Below are 20,994 nucleotides of genomic sequence, written 5' to 3' on the forward strand. Positions count from 1 at the left end.
GCAGTGCACAGAGCCGAGCGAGCCCTGGGGAGAGGCGGCTGAGGGATGGAGCTTGTAGCGCCAAGAGTGCGGGGCAGGCCCCCTCAATTCAGCGCAAAGGCAAGAAACAGGAATAGGGCAGGGAGCTGCTTGCAAACCAGGCAGTGCTGCCAGGTGCGACCTTTGCCGTGATTTCTCCCAGCCGCAGCTGGAAGACACTGACTGCAGGGTACTGTACCATAATGTTTCGTTCAGAGTTACAAAAATTTCAGAGTTATGAACACCCTCCATTCCTGAGGTGTTCATATCTTTGAGGGGCTACTATGTTTAAAATATTCTAAAATAGTGGTTGGTTAAATGTGTGACTTATACACAATTCAGGATTGGTGTTACTGGCATTTGTTTTGGATGTCAGCATTATTCAGCCACCTATGCATTCCTAAATAAGTGTCCATAAAACCTTTATGCCATATAATTTATTCTGTCTCTCTCTTTATGTACTGTACATATATTACAAGAATGTTCAAAATCCCATTAACATTTAGTTATACTATGCTTCTCCAAATAGGTCCTGTTCCAAAAGGACACTAAATGTCCTCATGATTTGAATAATTAATAGATGAACTGTTAAAAAAAGAACATTAAAGATGTATAGCTACTTTTTAATAGTCAAAAAGCGATGGAGAAATTATTTTTCTTTTAAATAAAAATATGAAGTGCCTGCAAACTTACCTTCATATACTCCAGTACCAAAGTAACATTCTGATGGATTTTCAGAAAGATGTAAAACAAGCTTTTCAATTAATTCTGCCAAAACTGTAATAAGAAAAAAACCATTAAAACATTAGAGGCAATGAATGGAATGTGGAACTACATTACCCAACAAAATCACAACACATGGACAACTAAAGCAATTTGAACTCCTGCATGTTTATTCACATTTGTACAGGGGAAACAATTCAGAATATTGTGCTTTTGTATTCATAACATCATTCCTGATTCAAATTAAATTTTAATAGCTTCACTGAGAATCCATTCAGTATGAACTGAAAGGGAATTATTTATTATCTTTAGATCCTCCAAGGATTACTTCAGAATTTCAATATACAAAGAAAATTAACTCTAATTAGGCTACAGTATTTTACCACATTTGTACGTGGATGTAGACTGTGGGGTAAAAATTTTACTTGAAGATCAAAGGGTTCTATCCTTCTGTGTGATAAACAATGCAAAATCAACTATTTGCCTACTTATACAAGAGTAATGGCAAGATTTCCAAAATATGAAAAATACAGTAAATATTAGTGGACAAGAACAAATCTTAAGGAGGGGCTTCTACATTTTATTACTACTACAATCTTACTCAATAGATCTGTCTCTCCATCAAGGCTTCTAGGGGGTTTGTACTCCTCTCTGAGTGTCTGTGTTGAGGGGTCAAGTAGGATGCTGGAAGTTGGTCATTATCTGTGGCCCTAAGCAACCCTATATTCAAACTCCACATACTATTATAATAATCTTTGTACAAAATATGCTTTGTGAGATATCATTTAAAAATTAATAACTTGCTGGTCAATAACATCATGGTAAAATGTATCTAACAACATTATATGTAAAGTTATGAATTCCCATTGTAGGATGTCACTATCATATGGTGAAGGCCAGATGCCCTAGACTAGATAAAATTGTTAAACAAGTTTATCCTAGACAAAGGAATGTAGTTTCCTCAGCTGGTAGTTACTTCCATACACTTTGAAAGAAAATGAGACTGTATTTACATATTGTGTAAAAAGACCTATGAAGGTAACAAGGGATGGAGGAAAACCACACACTACCATGGCACAGGAGGAGATTAACTATCACGTCTAATGTTCATTCAGCTGCATGGGAGGGGGCAGGAACTAAAATAATTTGTATTTTAGCAGATAACTCCTAGAGAGGAAGGAAGTTTTCTACTACTTCTTCAAGACAGACTCCATGTAGCATACCTCACACTGGAAATAGAATTATCTGAATGTATCCTTCAGAAGAATCCATTTCAAAGTTTCATTGGACTAAAAATGAGAGGGGCCAAGACACCCCAAGTTATCTGTCTTTCACCTAAGATGAAAAAGGTAGCAGCCTTTTGACTTTGGGGGATAGATCTTGACCCAGGGGTTCAGTTAGCCATCTTGGTGAAAGCACATGGTGAGGATTGTACTATGAATCAAGTCTAGCTTGTTAAGTTTTAGTTTCTAGAAACGTTTTATCTTTATTTCTCTTGTAACCATTTCTGAATTTAATCCTTATACTTGTACTCACTTAATAGCTATCTCTTTGGAATGAAATAAACTTGCTTTATTTTTAATCTAAACCAATCCAGTGCTGTGTTTCAACTGAACTGTTTGATAATTCCACTTAAAAAGTAACAAACTGTTGTATATTGACTCTTTAAAGGTGCAACAAACCTTACCATTACTCTGATTGTTCCATGTCTGGATTGGACATTTCAGAACACATTTTGGGGAAAATTCGGGACTTGGGAGAGTGTGGGGTCACCTTACCAGTTATTAATCAAGGCTGGTGAAGACCAGTGGAAGTCTGTAGTATTATTGCCAGGCTCCAGGATCCAAAGCACTGGAGCAGGGCTGCCCAATACATAAACATAGTATGCATGCTTGTTGCTGACTGTGGGCATCCCAGGCAGATGGCTACAGTAGCAAGGCATTGTGAGGCACTCGGGATTATAGGGTCTGGATCATCGGTCTGGATATCACCCAAGAACGGGACACTATCCAAGGAATTGTACCACCCTCCCTTGTAGGATAATAGCCACTAAGTTAGTGCACACCCTGTCAGCATTACCTTACCCTGCTTTCTTCATCACGTTGTAGAATACTTCCTGAAGAACTGCTAAGGGATTGAGGGCCACTGCAATTGCACAGGCTCGTCTCAATCTTAAAATTACCCCTAGGTTTGGGGGGCTGCATCCCTTTATATTCCGTAGCTGGGCAAACTACATCTTTGCCTTAAACAGAAAAATGCAAATGAAGCTTTCCCATCTCTTCTGTGTGAGTAGCCCATGTAGGGAACAATAATGACCTACACTAAGAACTGGAGGTAGCAAAAGTGAAAATGAAAAAAGGAGAGCATGACCCAAAACCAGATATCATCACCAAGACAAATCAGATTTAAAAAGGCTCTGATCTCACCCTCAATTTACAAGACACCCTCACTACTCCTAAGAATAACAATAAAAAATGCATGAAGAATCATTTTTACAGTTCCTCCAGCCACGGTTTAACCTAATCTATTGTCATTAAATTATACACATTGCTAGTTTAATTGTCCAAAAGGTTCACAGGGATTACATTTTTACTGATCCAGTCTATTAAAAATGCCTTAATTAAGGAAGAAATATGCCACTCAGAAAGACTGTCAAGATGACATTCTATCTTTGCATATAGAAATCTGTGTCTTGTCAATCCATAGTTGTAAATATTGTACTATGTCGCTGGGAGATTAGTGACTCTACTCTATGTGCCAGAATTTTCCCCATTGGGGGAACAGGCCCATATGGAACTTTAATGCATACAAATCAGCTCAAAAGAAGTCTTCAAACCTTGAATTATATCACTTGATTTCACTGCAGTAGTAACAAGGAGAGTATGCAATGGCAGTTGGTGTAGTAAATGATGATTGTTGCAACATCAAGTTTATATTGTGAGGCACTACATTTTTATCAAGAAAGATCAGTCTCTTGCTGCATCAAAGCAATAGAAACCACACAGAGACTGGGTTATTTTCCTCTGTATGAATATAGGACTGTTGAATTAATTTAATACCATTATGTTTTCCTGAAATCATGCCTCTATAAAAATAAATGCAAACAGCACAAGCATATTTATTCAATGGGATTCACTGAAGAACCACCGTATGTTCATTTTGTGGATACCTGAAAAAAAATCAATTTAGAGACTGCAATATTTTTCAGTCAAGAGCACAGGAGTTTGGATCCCTGAGGATGGTGAACTCTGCCAAACTGTTGCTTGTTTAGTACATCTTTCAAAAGAAAAGCTATTTTCAGAAGTAGCACATAAAAGCCCCTTCTGTTACTGCCATAGTTCAGCCATTCTGCCATGCAGCATTTGCCTTCAAAATTAGACATTTGTAAAATGTCTTCTTTCTTCTTCTTCTTAGAACCAAGTAAATCCTTCAGTATGGATTAACATATAAATATGTATGGAGCAGCATGGATCCCAGTCTTGAAAAAATATATGCATGTGTTTAACTTTACATTCTGAGAGTAACCCCACTGTTGTATTTAAGCCTTTGTATGTTTTGGGGCCACAATTAGCATAATATCATTTTTTTTTAAATTACTGATATGAATTGGACTAAGAAATGGAAACTAAAGAGTTTCTCTTGTGAAAACTTGCAATTCACATGTAAGAGTAGATTTAGTTTATGACTGTTCACATTCAGATCAATGAAATGTGTCATGCTTGAATAATAAATGGGAGCAATGTCACAAGATTAAAACATTGCATAATTCACAAAATTTAAAGTCGATACAGAATATTTTAAATTTGATCTTTTTTTAATTGGGAGGCATCCACACGCTTGACCCAACAGCCAAATACTTCAGTTCAGTGCTCAAGTTAATAGGAGAAGTGACAGTTCAACTGCTAAGCAGTTTTTTGAAATTCAAGCACAAAATTGATTTCAGCCATCTGTAAGAATTCATCTAAGTGCCCAGAAAGGGTCTGTGAAAACTCTTAATCAAGTTTGTGAGAGAAAAAGATATGTAAACTGGAGTGTACTGAAATAAACTTAATTATGAAGTAAATTGAAGGCTTTCACAGGACAAGACATTTCTTTGGAGATAATATTTATGTAAAATGATAGGCTGCTTTAAGTTGCTATAGTTTATGTACTTTAACAAATAAAAGTTTATTTTAGCTACTTATGCTGAGGCTATTTTCAGTTGGATATCTGGAATCCAGAGCTCTCTGGATTTTGGAAATAATAAATATGCACAGTGAAGTAAATCTTCATTAAAATGAAAATCAACTCAGTTATTGGTCATTTTTTCAAGCAGACCTAAATAAAAATTGTGACTTACTCTTGGTGTACAAATTCAGAATTGCTACAATACTGCAGGTAATGCAATACATTGTAAGACCAACCATTGTTCCATTGCTGTCCATTATGGTTCTGAGCCTAGAACTTTACCTGGACAGAAAATTTCACACACTCCCTTCTCTAAACTCCCTTCAAAACTCCCTTCAACACTGTTTGCTGCTCCTATTCCCCTTCATAAACAAAAAGGGGAAAATAATCCTATTAAATGTATCCACTCATAATATACATGCAGAGCAAACAGCATAGCAAGTCTCCCATACAATATATTCTATAAAAAAAAACAAGCTCTCCCAAACCAACAGCTAGCTGCAATTTTACTATTTCTGAAAAAGCCCCATTCAGATCTATTGAATTTGAACAAGAGCTGTTAGCACCCTGAGTTTAATAGTACCTTTTCTTGTTAAAGTATTTTTGGGAATAATTAAATTTATTTTCAAGTCATTCAGTTTCCATTCCCCGAGTGGTCTTTTCTGCATGTACCATAAAATTCTTTATGCATTTCCAGAATCCATGTGATATACAAACATGCTTTCATGAGTATTTTCTCACTTTGCTATTCCCCATACTATTCAATGCAAAGATATTTTTATACAGTAAAATTTTTTTGGATTCATGTTAACAAAATGCAATATTTGCTTTAAATTCTCAGTTCTCACTTTTGATAGCTTTTCAGTGATGTTATGGCAAATAATGCACATCAGCTTTTAAGGATGGATATGGCCCACTACAAAGCATAAAAGAATAAATCTCTATTCTTTCCTTTGGAAGCTCACTGTTTTTAACATAAAGTGTTCTGTTTTCACATTAAAATTATTTTCTTCACAATGGCTTGTTTCTTTTTATACTCAGTAGGATACACTGACAGTTTTCAACACTAATTTCATATAGCCCAAGCCAAGAGAGCAGACTAGTAAATATCCTGCATTCAAATAAATTGATTATGCACACATTCCAATTATTTTAAATTCTGCATGATGCACAACTTTTAAGAAAAACTGCTAAAAAGGTTGGGAGGTCAATGCGGAGAGATGCAAGAAAGTAGGTGTGGAAAAGTCAGCATATTTTTTATGCTAGAAAAAATCTATTTGACAATTTATTACATTTCAATTTATTTTTATTGTACTGACAGAAGTTAATCTAAAATGCACTCTACTGGTTTGAGTTGTGGACCTCCATTTGTTTATCCTTTCTACAGAGTGCTTGAGAAAGAAAAACTGTGACACTTACAGTAAACCACAGTCATCTAAAAAACTATAAACTCATTACACAGAGGTTATGAGAATGAAAAGCAATGAGAATTTATTCCAGAGGGGTAGCCATGTTAGTCTGTATACAGCAAAACAATGAGAGTTCTGTGGCACTTTAAAGACTAACAAATTTAATTTCACCAGGCATAAGAGGCATAATGAGAATTTAGCAACTTTTGATCACTGCTGACTTGAGCCACATTCAAACAAACTAGTAATAGAAAGTTCCTCATTTCATTACCTTTACATTGAATCCCTTCCTTTACAGATTACTTACTAAGTTTTCTGTTACTTTTGCACTAAAGACCCTACTTTACCTTATAAGTAAAGGAGAAATGCTGGTCGCCTGGGTTGCTCGGTCTCTCTGTAAAGGGGAAAACATATTGGTTTTCCTTTAAACTTTCTTGTGTTTGTTAGTTATATTGACCACCTTCCTAAAGTATGACATACTTTAAAAAGTGACTTTCTGAAAACATCATCTTTTTACTTAACAGTTCTGTTCCTACATGAGTTGTATCTGTTTGTACGTTAGTGGCAAAAATGCTTGTACTGCTCTTTACTCTCATCAGCACTCAAGAGGAAACACAATTAAGACAGAGTGAAGTGGATTCCATTCCTTTTTGTGCATCACCGACATAGATGTTTAAGTTCTCATCAACACTCTCATTCACCAGCCTTCTGAGTTCCTGATGTTTCCATGGTGGAGAGAGATTTCATCAGGATAAAGGCTTTCTTCCATAGCTTCACCTGACCTTTGGCTAAAAAGTCCTGATAGTCTATAACTCTGAGGATTGCAGCCATGGATTGGTAAAGCTGACACCAAAGAATCCCAGCACTGAAGATCAGGATTTTGGATGCAGCACTATGAAAACAACCAGCCTTCTCTCAAGCCATCATTGTTTCCAACACCAACCTTTTGTGTTGAAGGTAGGACACACAGCGAGGGTGGCCATTATTTTTTTTTCAATTGCAAATACTAGAGCATGGCCAGAGGAAGTTTCATCACAAAGCTGAAACTTGAAGAATTTGTGATAGTCTTGCAGAGGCCCTAGTGTGTTTTAGCTAGATTGAGGAGCGCATATTGACATCTGGAATCGACTCCATCCCAAGAATATGAATGCACAATAGGAATATTCATTACCATCAACTTCAAATATTAGCGCTCCAGTGTGTTGAGCAGCTTACATTTGAGAAAGACCTTGATTGGAACAAGATATGTTTCTATGACAAAGCTGCTCCATTACCCTTCCCAAAGGTAAACTGGGTTTTGGTGTGGACGCTGAATTACAGGTGATCAGTCGTCTTTGCTGACTCATGCTTCTGCTTCCAGGATTTACTCTTCTGAATATTCTGGGGCAGCCTTTTGCTGGACATAGTGGGAACTGCTGGAGGTGTCTTGAAGAGGGGCTGGACGCATTCCTCATTCTTCCAAAAAGCTCAGGATGACATCTGGAAGCAAATTTGGCATCCCTTGACTTTGTGGTCAATTCCCAGATGATACTGTAACTGATTTGGTGGTCAATCATTGGCACAGTCTACTGCCAAACACTGGCACCAAAGGCACTACAGCAGGCTATCACAGTTACAAGGGGAGCTGCACTTTAGATCCCTTTGCAATCCTGCTCAATGTACCCGCCAGGTGATAGGCTTGGCTTCCTTCACCTCTTTCAAGAGTGGAAGCCCCTCTTAGATTGGATAGCTCACAGTTGCAGCTCCCTGTTTCCCAAATCGGGCGTCTCCAGCAGGTCCATTAGAATGTAATTGCTCCCAAGATTTCCCTTTTGGAGAAACAGTGACTAAAGTGACTCAAAACAGATTTAAACAAAAAACAAACTTGCTTAGTCATGCAAAGAAAATACAAACCTGGGTCTTACCTAAATCTTTTTCTTGCTTGCAAGTTTTATAAATTCGACTTCGCTAAGTCACTCCTATTTCTGAACTGGGAGGGACAGACAGATCTGCTCCAGTTTCTCCCTCTCTCTCTCTATGTCTCTCTCACTGAAGCAGCTGCAGTCTGCTCACCTTCCTCCTTCCTCTCTAGGCAAGGTTTTTTTAATCATTTAGTATGATTTGATCTTAGAGTCCAGCTCTAAAAAAATTAGCTTGTAACTTCTGGCTGGAAAATACCATCTTTCCAATTAACGTTCCAGATATTGTTTCCTTAGCTCCCTTGAAATGTTTATCTAGAAATGGATTATTACTGACCATTGTTTTGTTTCCTGCCTGTTACCCAACAACCCTTTATTAAACTGAACCAGTTCATTCACACATTTCAATAACCTAACTTGACAATGCATGACTGTCTTAATAACTAGAGCATATATTCATAAAATTATTATACATTAATCCCATGTTCTCCATACTGGCACCGCTAAACATTGGTATCAGAGGTCCAAGACAGATGTGGGAACACCTTGAAATACTGGCATGAAAGTGCCAGAGAAAAAAGCCAGTCCCCAAACACTGAAAATAATCACAACTAATGCACTGAGAAAGGTGTCAGAGTTAAGAAAACTGGAAGAGGAGGATTAAGACAGCTATAGATGCATCAAGGCACTAAAACACAGGTACCAAAGCACAGGAAGAACTGGATGACCTTGAAGACTGGAATAATGGATATGGAATGAATTTTAACAGTAGTGCAAGGTCAGGCACTTAGGTCTCATAATAAGAATTTCTTCTATATGCCAGAGGCTCATCATTTGGAAGTTACTAAAGAGGAAAGTGATCTGGCTGTGTTGATTGAACACAAGATAACTATGAGCAACCACTGTCATGTGGCTGCAAAAAAGGCAAATGTAATCCCAGGATATATCAGGCAAAGCATTTCCTTTAGAGATAAAGAAGTATTAATGCCACTATACAAGACACTGGTAAAACCTCATTTGGAATATGGTCTACAATTCTGGCCATCCACATTCAAGAAAGATTAATTCAGACTGGATAACTGCAGAGAAGAGGATGATCAGGAGGACTTATTTTATGACACTAAAAAGAGGTTAGCTTGTTTAGCTTAGCAAAACCAAGGCTGAAAGGGGTATGGCTTGCTCTCTATAAATATATCAGGCTGGTATTAAACAGCAGGGAGGGTGAAGATAGAAGTATGTAATCTAAAGGACAATTCTGGCACAAGAACAAATGGATGTAAACTGGAACAAACAAATTCAGGCTGGAAATCAGAAGTTTCCTAACCATCAGAGGAGTGAGATTCTGGAAAAGCCTCCCAATAGGAGTTGTTGGGACAAACAACTTACTTTTTTAAAGAGAAAACAGAATAAATTTGTGAGTGCAATCATATGACAAGGTTGCTTGTGATGGTGGAGGGAAGGGCTCAACAGTCCTGGAGTTTCCATCTGGTTCACGTCAGATGTTCCTAAAATGTTATGCTTCAGGACTTCAGCCAATCACCTGCAGGGATCAATGTGATGGTTCTCAGGGTGCCCAGGACTGAGAGTCACTTTGTTATCTCCCTGCCTCCAGGCAGAGAGAGATTTGCGGGTGCTTAACTGGATGTAAACTACCTGACCCTTCCAGTCTGTTAGCCACACAATCTCCTCTAAACTATGCCAGCCCTTACTTTGTCTTCAAAGTTAACAAAAGGTGCTCTCCAGTCCTCTAGTTCCTTCAAAGTATTCCCCCTATAGTGTTAATCTCCTTATCCACTGATTGATTACTCACAGAAAGACCAGGTTTGCTCTCCCCAAAGGAACAGTGTACCCACCAGCTTGAATGATTCAATCTAGGATCTTTGTATAATACCACAGCATTGAGTTATATTTATAGTGAAAACAATCATAAGCTTATTATCAAAGTTTAAGATTTAAGAGACAGTGAATAAGAATAGTGGAAACAGAAGGGTTGCATATCAAACAAAATCATAACAAAGTTAAGTTTAGTGTCTAAGAATCTTCACAAGCTAACCATCTGCCCAAAGAAGCTTATCTCACCCCAAATGTCCTTTTGCAGCACTTCCAAACAGAGTTGGTTGGGATGCCGTTTTCATAAATGCAAACATGTTGTCCACTTATTTCCTCAGTGCAGAATACAGGGTGTCTTTTTGTCTTTCCCTTAAATACCTCAAAGTTTACTGTCTGTCCCATGAGACAGTGCAACTGCCTGTGGTTCAGTCTCTTGTGTCTAGTCTCCCTACTGACTTCCTATTCCCCTGTTGTCTTCCCATGTAAATGGGGCAATCACTGGGCTGGCTTACAATGCTTAATTTACATTGTTACAGAGATACACATCTTACCTCCTGTGTGGAAGAAACCTATTTTTCTGTTTGGTTGGTGACAGACTTTAACTCATATTTTCAGTACATATACACAACTCCTTAAATGTTATTCATACATGCATCTTGTGATAATTACGAAGATCAGTATGACAAACTTTTATTAGAGACCTCACATTATATCTGTTAGAGTCTATAAAGCGGTCTAACCAAGTGGTAAGAGAAAGGGTAGAATCAGGGTGATGGTTGGGAGTCATGCCGAAGAGCAAAACCAGAGTCAGAGGCCACACCAAGAGTCAAAGCCAGAGTCATGCTAAGCCTTAAGCCAAAGTCAGACTCAAAATCACACCAAAGGTCAAGGATGGAGTCAGCAGCAGGGGTCAAGGCATGAACGCAAGAATCAGAAACAAGGAGCAGGGCATGGTAGCAGGAGTGGGGCTGAGGCATGGTGAAAGGAACAAGGAGTAGAAGCTGAGCAAAGAAGCAAGGACTTAATTTCACAGAGCTAGGCAGTAACAGGCCTACCAACTAGTTGCTCAGATTAGGTGGGATAGAAGTAAGACCTTTATGCCCAGTGAGGTCCAATCAGCAGTCTGCTGCTAGTCATTTGCCTCCATTGAGTCAACATGTCTAGCCTCTGGTAGTGGAGTCTTAGTTGCAGTTCCCTCACCTTACCTTGCCATGTGGTAGCACAGCACCCTCATGGGTCTAGGTTCAAGACTTAAAGACAATATCATTTATGGGAAAATACCATGAAAGTGGTGTGCCAAATGGAGTGAATTTGTCAGGGCTGTTAAGAATTGCTGATATTGTTAGGAATTGCAGAACTACTAACTGCAGTATGTAATCAATCACCTAAATTAGCCTCTGTACCAGAAGATTGGAGGATAGCTAACATGACACCAATTTTTAAAAACATCTCCAGAGACGATCCTGGAAATTACTGGCTGGTGAGCCTAGCCTCAGTACCAGGGAAATTGGTTGAAACTACAGTAAAACAAAATTATCAGACACACAGATGACAACAACTTGTTTGGGAAGAGTCAAATGGCTTTTGTAAAGGGAAATCATGCCTCACCACTCTATTAGAATTCTTTGAGGAGGTCAACAAACATGTGGACAAGGGTGATCCAGTAGATACAGTGTACTTGGATTTCCAAAAAGCCTTTGACAAGGTTCCTCACCAAAGGCTCTTGAGCAAAGTAATCAGTCAAGGAATAAGACGGAAGGTCCTCTCATAGATCAGTAACAGATTAAGAGACAGGAAACAAAGGATAGGAATAAACGGTCAGTTTTCACAATGGAGAGAGGTAAACAGCAGGGTTCCTCAGGGATCTGTACTGGGACCAGTGCTGTTCAAAATATCAATAAATCATCTGGAAAAAGGGGTAAACAGTGAGGTGGCAAAATGATGATACAAAACTACTCAAGATAGTTAAGTTCAAAGCAGACTGTGAAGAGTTACAAAGCAATCTCACAAAACTTGGCGACTGGGCAACACTACGGCAGATGAAATTCAATGTTGATAAATGCAAATTAATGAACACTGGAAAACATATCCCTAACTATACATACAAAATGATGAGATCTAAATTAGATGTTACCATTCAAGAAAGAGATCTTGGAGTCATTGTGGATAGTTCTCTGAAAACATCCACTCAATGTGCAGTGGCAGTCAAAAAAAGGCTAACAGAATGTTGGGATTCATTCAGGAAGGGACACATAATAAGACAGAAAATATCATGTTGCCTCTATATAAATCCATGATATGCCCACATCTTGAATACTGCATACAGATCTGGTTGCTTCATCTAAAGAAAAAGATATATTGAAATTGGGAAAAGTACAGAAATGGGCAAAAAAAATGATCAGGGGTATGGAACAGTTTCCATATGAGAACAGATTAATAAGACTGGGACTTTTCAATCTGGAAAAGAGACAACTAAGAGGCGGTATTGATAGAGGTCTATAAAATCATGACTGGTGTGGAGAAAGTGAATAAGGAAATGTTATTTACCCCTTCACATATCACAAGAGCCAAGGGTCATCCAATGAAATTAATAGGCAGCAGGTTCAAACAAACAAAAGGAAGTACTTCTTCATATAATACACAGTCAACCTGTGGAACTCATTGCCAGGAGATGTTATGAAGGCCAAAAGATAACAGGGTAACACTCTGAACTCATGAAGTCCCATATCAATAAGGTCAGCAGAATTTTTCTGTGCTTCACTATTTAATGGGATCTGCCAATATCCCTTTGTGAGGTCCAGCATACTTTGGTACTTTGACTTGCCTAAAGTATCTAATATATAATCAATTCTGGGCACAGGACACATCAGGTACCATGAGAGCATTACATTTTCTATAATCAGCACAAACCCTTATAGTCCCATCTTCTTTAGGAACCATAACTGGTGAGGCACAGAGCCAATCTGACTCTTTAATTATCTCCATTTTCAACACTGTAGTTCTTCAAGAATTTGCTCCTGCATTTTTCCAGTGGTCCAAGAGGCTCTGCTAGGGGCACAGTGTTAATCTTATGGATCATCTTATAAACTAAATCTAACTTGCTGGAAAATACCTGCTGGTATTTTTCCAGCACAGCCAATATCTCTGTCTTTCATTCTGGATTAACCATTCACATATCTCAATGCCCTCTAGTGATATATCACTGAGGCATTCAGCCATCAAATCAATAAAAGGTGCAGTTTTAGAAACCTCCTCAGCACAACATGTCACATTTACAATGGTTTCTCTATTGTGCAAAGTTTTCAACATGTTTACATGAACAGTCTGTGAAGTCCTGAGGTCCCTTCCAACTCTAATATTCTATGATTCTAAGTAGCTTGGCTGTGAGGGCCTCTCCCTTTCTACAATTTCATAAGGTCCTTCCCATGAGTTCTGCATTTTGTGCCCTTTTTAAAGAGAGTTTGTGTCCCTATTAAAGAGAGTAACATCAGCACCAAGTCTCCCACAGAAAATGAAAAATTCACAGGCATTGTGGTCATACACCATGCTGTCTGTGCAGGTTGGTTTTTAATGAGTTTCATTTCAATCACCTCCATCACAGACTTTACACCCTTCCTAAATGTCTGAACATATTCAGCTGCTGGTCCCCCCCCTTAGCCTCAGTGCCATCCTCCCAGGAGCCCATGATGAGATCCAGGAGATTCTTGACTTTTCTCTCATACAGGACATCAAATGGGGCAAACCCTGTGGACTCTAGGGGTACCTCCCGCTAAGCAAAGAACAGATAGGGTGACATTACATCCCAGTCACTTCCCCTCTTGGTTGCATATGTTCCCAGCAGAGTTTTTAAAGTACCATAAAACCTTTCAACTGAACCATTTGTTTCTGGGTGATATGGGATAGATCCCAGCTGCACATATTCCCCATAATTCAGTAAAAAATTAGGGTACAAAATCTGACAGACAATCTGACAAGGTCTCCTTTGGAAAATCTATTTGGCTAAATATAGTACATAGAGCCATAGCCACTGTGTTAGTCTCTATATTAGAGAGAACAACTCCCTCTGGGTATCTGTGGTATATACAAAAATTGCCACGTGTAATAGTCTCAGTAGAAATGTTACTGAGTGCATTAGTCCATCAGTATTTCCAGTGCTGCAGCATCTTTCCCTCATGTTCTACACTGAGCCTTTATATCTGAATGTTAACATATGACAATGCTAACCTGAGATCACAAGCAAATTACCAATCCCTGGTCTTTCTAAACAGTGTTGTTAAAATAAATGAAACTTTTCTCATCTGTTTGGTCCTTTTCTAAAATTTACTGACTGAATCTTGGGAAACAGTAATTTGCTGATAATAAGAAAAAATAACCAGAGTCAATACATTACTAGATACAGCAAAAGCAATGCAGTCCTCAGTGAAAATTTGAAAAATAGCTGTTTCCCAGTGACTAATGGGAAAGAAATATACTCACTGGTTCCATTGATGACATCAGGTTTGGCTTTCATGATTTTGCAAAACTGTCTTCTACAATTTTCAATCCACACTATCTGTTTTTCTGGATTTTTTAAGGATGCTAAGAGCTTGTTGAGATCACTATCTAAAATAAAAATTAAAGACATATTGTGTTTTTCTATAATGTAAATCTTAGCTTTATCATAGCAAAATATTTAAAATTAAATAGTAAAAAGCTGCATATAGCTTGTGGGCTACTGCTCTTTAACTTCATAGAGTGAGCACAGACACTAGTACTCTTCAGATAGGAAGAGGAAACTCAGCTGACTCCTCCATCCCTTTGCTACCACATCAGACAGTTTTTGATCAGCTCTCAAATGCTCTCATGAATAAAAGATTGATCAGTACGTCATAAATAACAATCACGTATATCCCATGCTGGCCATTCACCATCACATCGGGGAAGTAACCAGTCCAGCGGGGAGATGGGAAACGAGAATTTTTATGCTTTATCTCAGGTCTTTGTACCCACCACACCTGATGCAGGACTCTCAGTCACATCTCATCTCCAGAATTCCCACACCACCTGCTACTTAGAATGGGGAAGTGTCTTCACACTGAAATTTTTATGTGCTCCATGTGGCTCCACTTTGTATATTTCTGACAAGTTATTAGTACATGAGCTCTCTCCTCTTCTCAACACTAAGAGTGCTACTATAATTAGGTATCTACAGTCCAGTAGACTTGAAAGGCCTACTTATAAAACAGGAACTGAAAAGATATTCTAATCTACAGCAGCATTGCCAACCCCATGCATTCAAAAATCAGCAGTCATGCTCCAAAGAATCACAAGGTTGGCTTAAAACTCATGAGGTTTATATTAATTATTTTTATTATTGACAAATTTTGGGTTATTTTTATTTGCTTTCTGGGTTTTTCTGAGTCCTTAATGTGCACTTAGATCACATTTTCAAGCCTTTTTTGCACAACCAGGAGGGCTAATAAAGAGAGAAAGTGAAAAAAGAAAAAAAAGAAAATCACAGAACTGCATCATTCTAGGAGCTGTAGTTAAAGAAAATACCAAATATTGTCAGACTCATGATACAATTAGAGTTGGCAACACTAACACTTAACAGTACTAAAAGATTAAGCATGTGTGGTGACACAGGCAGCAATGCCTGTAGTTAAGACGGATTGACATCTGTCATTATAAAACACTGTTTTCAAATGTTTGCCAAAGTTTTGGGGCTGACATTTCTTCTGATAGTGGTGTGGCCCATCCTAAATTTGAAAATTGTCAGCCATTTCTGAGAATAAGATTAGGAAAAAATACACTATTCTTGGCCATGTTAAAAAATTTCTTACATCGTTTACTTCTTAATAATATTAATATAAAATCTTACAAATACAAGTTATTTTACAACATAAACATCTCTTGCAAGTAATCTTATTCCTTTGAACTGAGAGAAAATATTTACTTTTTGTTTTTCACAGAATTATTACATTGCACATCATTTATTTTAAACCAGTCTCAGGATCTTAACAGTTTACTCATAAATTGTTTCCCTGTCACTGGGATTTATTTAACCAATTCAGAATAGATCAGAAAAGCTGATTACACTACTTAACTATTAATAATAATAATTCTTCCAAATTAATTAACAAGGAAATTCCCTTGTTATCGCCAAATAATTAAATCCTCAGTCAGTGTCTTTCCAAATAATATGCATCAACTTTAATAGTCGGTTCTGAGAGTCTGAATATTTAATGTGAGACAGGATTATATAACTGAAGTAGTACCAGTAAGGACTTGTAGTTGTTTCATTCCCCTTTGCTGTAATATGTTGCAAAGATTAGGGTTTAAGATAATTTCAGAATAGTGCAGAAGTATCGATTTACAAATTAATTCGTTATTTTGCTTTACAAAGTTCTCTGGTGGAATTAAGTTTGGCAGCTAAGGATCGGATGGTACGTAATGTCTGAGATTTGTGTTGTAGGAGAACAAAATAAAAGATTAGGGTGAGATCCTGACTCCACTGAAATGGCACAATTCCCAATGACTTAAACAGAGCTATGAGTTCATCCATGTAATGATTTCTGCTGGTTCCTCCTGCCCTCTCAATCTGAACTTTGGTCTGTTATCTCTCTTCACATAGTTACTCAGTCAGTTTCAATGGCTTTTTCAGCAATGGTTTTCCGCATTTACTACTTTATTCCTGTCTCTCGCCTCCAGCCTTTACAACAATTGGGTCTTCATTGTGCTTAGGTTATGCCTCCCTGGATGCTGCCTCCACTTTATATTCACACAGTCTCTTCATCAATCACATTCAATCATGCAGATAGAGTTTAGTGCCAAACTCATTCCTGGAACTTTATTCCCCAAAATACTTCATCTCATCCTGCAAAAGCAGCAAACATCTGGCTCACTCACATCTCTTACAGTTGAAATGCACAAGCAGAAGTAGTCAATGGAGTCAGTGGACACCGGCCCTTGCAATATAACATAGGTGTAACATTTTGCAATCCTATGTAACATGCCTGGGGCAAAAAAATAATGACCAGACTCTAATCAGAATTCCTGTGTATAACACCCTTATTGAGGCACAGTTAGAAGCATCTCTTGAGGCTTGGAAAGAGCCCATATGCCATAAACGCACCATGTTGTTCTCCAGAATATCAGCTTTTTGTTTGTTTGTTTGTTTTTGTTTTTTTAAGTAAATCTCCAGCTGTCATGGTTGTACAGAAAACCTCAAAAATACAAACAAAATGTAACTGATGTAGAGATGTCTACATGAGTCTGCAGAGAGTCTGGAGAGGTGAATAGTTCTGAGAGGTGTAAACTGCCCTATTTCACCTCATTAAAGTGCTAATTCAGACAGACAGTGATTCTAATTTATATGTCAACATTGTTAATTTTTGTTTCTCATGTAACGAAGGAGAGACCTGCACAATTTACTGAGAGTGACCCTCATTTTGGTGCTACAAATGGATAGTGTTTGGGGGTTACCACTACATCTCCCCACCCAAAAAAGGTGAAGGAACCAAACCCAGTACTGTCTCATTTTGGCACATGGATGGAGTTTATTTTATGGGTAGAGTTTCGAAGAGTACCATCACCTTTTTCCCTCCCAGCTGAACCCCAGGTTTCTCTTAACAGTTTGTAATTAAATAGACAATGTCACTTCTTGCAACCTAGATTATCACAATGTAAAATATATTTCAGTTGATTCTGTAATAAACTGATGTTACCTCCAACTTCAGCAGTTACCTCCAACTAAACTTGTGAGAAAATAGTTAATTAAGTTTCAGAAGTTGCTAGGCAAGAGTATCCTGCCCTAAGGGTATGATCGGTCAGTCAGAACTCTAATTACGTAATGCATCTATGATGTGCTCTATTGGTTAAGTGGGTTAGTACTCAATTTCCTGCAGTGGATTTGTATATGTACAGTTTCTCTGAAACTGCTCTGAACTAGAACATTGTAGCTCTCCTAAAGTTAAATTAATCTATCTCCATAAAAGAAACTACTTTCTAATTCTCCTCCAAACTTTACTATTACTCAGATAGCTTTTGTGTGTAAAGTGTCTTGGCATGAACTAGGGAACATAAATGCCACAAGCCTTTATATCTGATTGCTTTTATTGTGAAAATCTGAATGAGTTTTTACTGCATTCAGGGTACAATGGCAAAGTCTCACTGTGATCAATTTAAAATCTGCAAATTCATATGGATAATAACCAAAACAATAAGCCTAATGGATAAAGTGTCCAACTTATAATTCACAAGCTACAGAATACAAATGCTATTAAAGCTGTATTTTTTAACTAAAGACTTTATACAAGGTTTTTCTCTCAGTGTCAACTGGGTCACCATTTAATTATTTTTATCAGCTGTTTTTAAGATGGTTTAGAAAGGACAGAAGCAGGGAAGGAAGACCTGGCCATAGAAGAGAAGTGCAGGTGACTAAAGCAGATGCATTCAGGGTTTTGAGCAGGAGAACAGGAAGACAGAATTAGCTGGTAATTGCAATGGGGGAGGAAAGGAGCAGGACAGCTTGATGATAGGACTCGGGAGTACTTAAAGGGAATGGGGCTGAGAAGAAGAGGGAAGTGGAGTTCAAAAAAGGCAAGTCCTGAGGGCAGCAGCAGGTGCTCCCCACCCCACAAGATAAAGGAAAAAACTCTACATAGGAGGAGGGTGAAGCTCAGGGAACAAGGGCTGAGGGGGTGTATTGGTGGAAGGCTCTGACCTGATAAATGGGGTTGGGAGCAAGGTCTGAAGAGGTCTGTTGTGGGGATTCTAGGTTGTGGGAAGCAGAAAAAGAAGGATGCTTCGAGAGCAGGTGCTGATGGGATCTGTGTATGTAAAGGGTTCTGAGCTGTGGGACTGCTACTCCAGGAACCTCGTGAACTCTGTATGGCTGGATTTCCAGTCTTGCATAGGTCCTGAACTATACTGGGAGCCTAGAGAACCCATCTTGCATAGTTCCTTAGCTAGTGAGGAGTGTGTGTGTCAGTGGGGACTTTGGAGCAAGTAAAGGAGCAAATATTACTGTAGACAACACAAGGATGTTCTACACTCACAATGGAAAACCAAAAAAGTTGGGAAGGGAGGAGGTCCATGCAATTCTAAACAGAAAAGGAGTTTCAGTGAAATAATCTCTCCGCGAGGAGGTTACCTATATTCAAAAAAATTTGAGAACATCTGATCTTTATCATTCAAAAATACTGCTCCTGAAATTTAGACAACATTGCAGCTATTAAATGTAATTTTGCATGCTACAAGAAATGCAAAATGTAAATTAAAAGCATAAATCACGATAAGTTAATTTAATTTTTAATATTATTTTACTTTGAATAATCTACAGTATTATTAACAACACTGATAAAGAAATCTCATTTACTTTTTAATATGACATTGCCCCTAAACAAGAGGACTGTGTGCCTTTGAAGGGCACTAAATAGTTACCCCTTAGCAGTTCGACCTCAAATTATATTGCTGAAATAATAATTGAACATTTAAGATAAAAGTATCTTGCTGCCCTATAAACAGGTGGAATTTACATAATTTATTTCCTCATGCAAATAATGACTTTCCTAAGTCATCTGAAGTTTCACCATCAATTATATTTCATACTCACACTAACAGAAGAGACACTCAATATAGCACTGTCCAGTGCTTCAGCCCGTCGGTCTTTAACTCCTGGCTGTGATAATTGATGCAAATAAATCACATCTTATGATTTTATTTTCCACATATCCTTTCCTAACAAAACAGAAATCACATGAACAAATGCCTAGCAGCTACCAGAACAGAGCAGCTTCTTGGAAAATTTGAAGCACTACAGATTTACCCAAAGAACATAAATATGTCCTTTGGGTAAATCCTGCCACCTCAAGTTTCTGCCATAAAGGAGAGATGTGTGATATTTTTGCCTGCATCACAAGAACCTTATTTTCAATCCAGTGAACAAAGAAGTCTGGAAGGGATCACCAGGAAGGGATCACCATTAAGAGAAGGTATGCTCTGAAGTAACAAGCCAGGTTAAAACCTCTGGAAATGTTTTTGACTATAATCCTTCAATGAAAAGCCACATGTCTGAGATGGCATAAAAGTGTTTTCATTTTTCATAGGATGCACAGGTATTTATCTTTCAACAGCTACACATGAGTTCAGGCTGACAAGGCTTGAATATTGTAATTCCCTTTTGGTAGCATTTCCATCAGCATTCTTACCTTGCAGTTAATGCTGAGTCCAGCTGTACACCTGCTGAATAGCTGTGATCATGTTATGTGCATTTTACATTTTTTGTTAGCTGTCTATTAAGTGATAGACTGACTTTAAATTCTCTTTGGTGGTCTTTAAACTCTTACAACTGGGGAGAAACCTAGCTATGTTTGGGAACTCCTCTGTGAATCTCACAGGTATCTACATTCTCACACTACCCACAATAGCTTTGCAGATGATTTGATTTTACTGTATCAACACCAAAATGCAGAACTTGCTCCTCTTGAACATCCATCCATCTTAGCCTATTCATCCCTGCATTCTAACATGGTTATCTCATAACTTAACTTTTTCAGGCATCTTCAGCTTTAAATCATTTTTGGAGCCCCACATTCCTTTGTAAATGGCATCAAACTGTTAGTCTTTTAAAATATTTTATCCAGTTTTCTTATATTTGTTTTACAAAATTATTAGCCGCAATTTCTTTAAAATGTTTGTGAGCAAGGGGGAAGTGGTGATATAGAATAAGTATAGTATTATTACTGTTATCAATAGTTACCGGATGTCAAGAACCTTGACATTTAAAATGTGTCTGATGAAATATAGGGCTTGCTCTGCTAAGTAATGAATTAGCTCAATGGATATGGCAGACAAATTTCACATAAGTGGCTGAATCACAGAAATAACACATTTGATTCATTCCAACAGTCGTTATTTTAAAAAGAATCTATTTTCCATTTTTTGGTGTTTTTACTCCCACAGGACAC

At 37.9% G+C, this 20,994-nt stretch overlaps 1 protein-coding gene across 4 annotated transcripts in view; it reads right to left on the bottom strand.

The window, feature by feature from the left end:
- TBC1D32 (TBC1 domain family member 32) overlaps positions 1–20,994 on the bottom strand; it is a 158,911-nt gene that overhangs the window by 41,863 nt on the left and 96,054 nt on the right. For 3 of the 4 annotated variants that reach the window (XM_067546666.1, XM_067546668.1, XM_067546667.1), the window contains exons 27-28: positions 14,522–14,647; positions 712–795 (exon numbers count right to left, since the gene is read on the bottom strand). In XM_067546666.1, coding sequence (XP_067402767.1) covers positions 712–795; positions 14,522–14,647 — 210 coding nt within the window. Of the gene's footprint in view, positions 1–711; positions 796–6,664; positions 6,712–14,521; positions 14,648–20,994 lie in introns of all 4 variants that reach the window. The other variant, XR_010919439.1, reaches the window with a different exon arrangement.

The sequence above is a fragment of the Emydura macquarii genome, unplaced genomic scaffold (assembly GCF_026122565.2).
Source record: "Emydura macquarii macquarii isolate MOO-44397 ecotype Brisbane River unplaced genomic scaffold, CSIRO-AGI_Emac_v2 contig_1146, whole genome shotgun sequence".
In the NCBI taxonomy this organism is placed as follows: domain Eukaryota; kingdom Metazoa; phylum Chordata; order Testudines; family Chelidae; genus Emydura; species Emydura macquarii.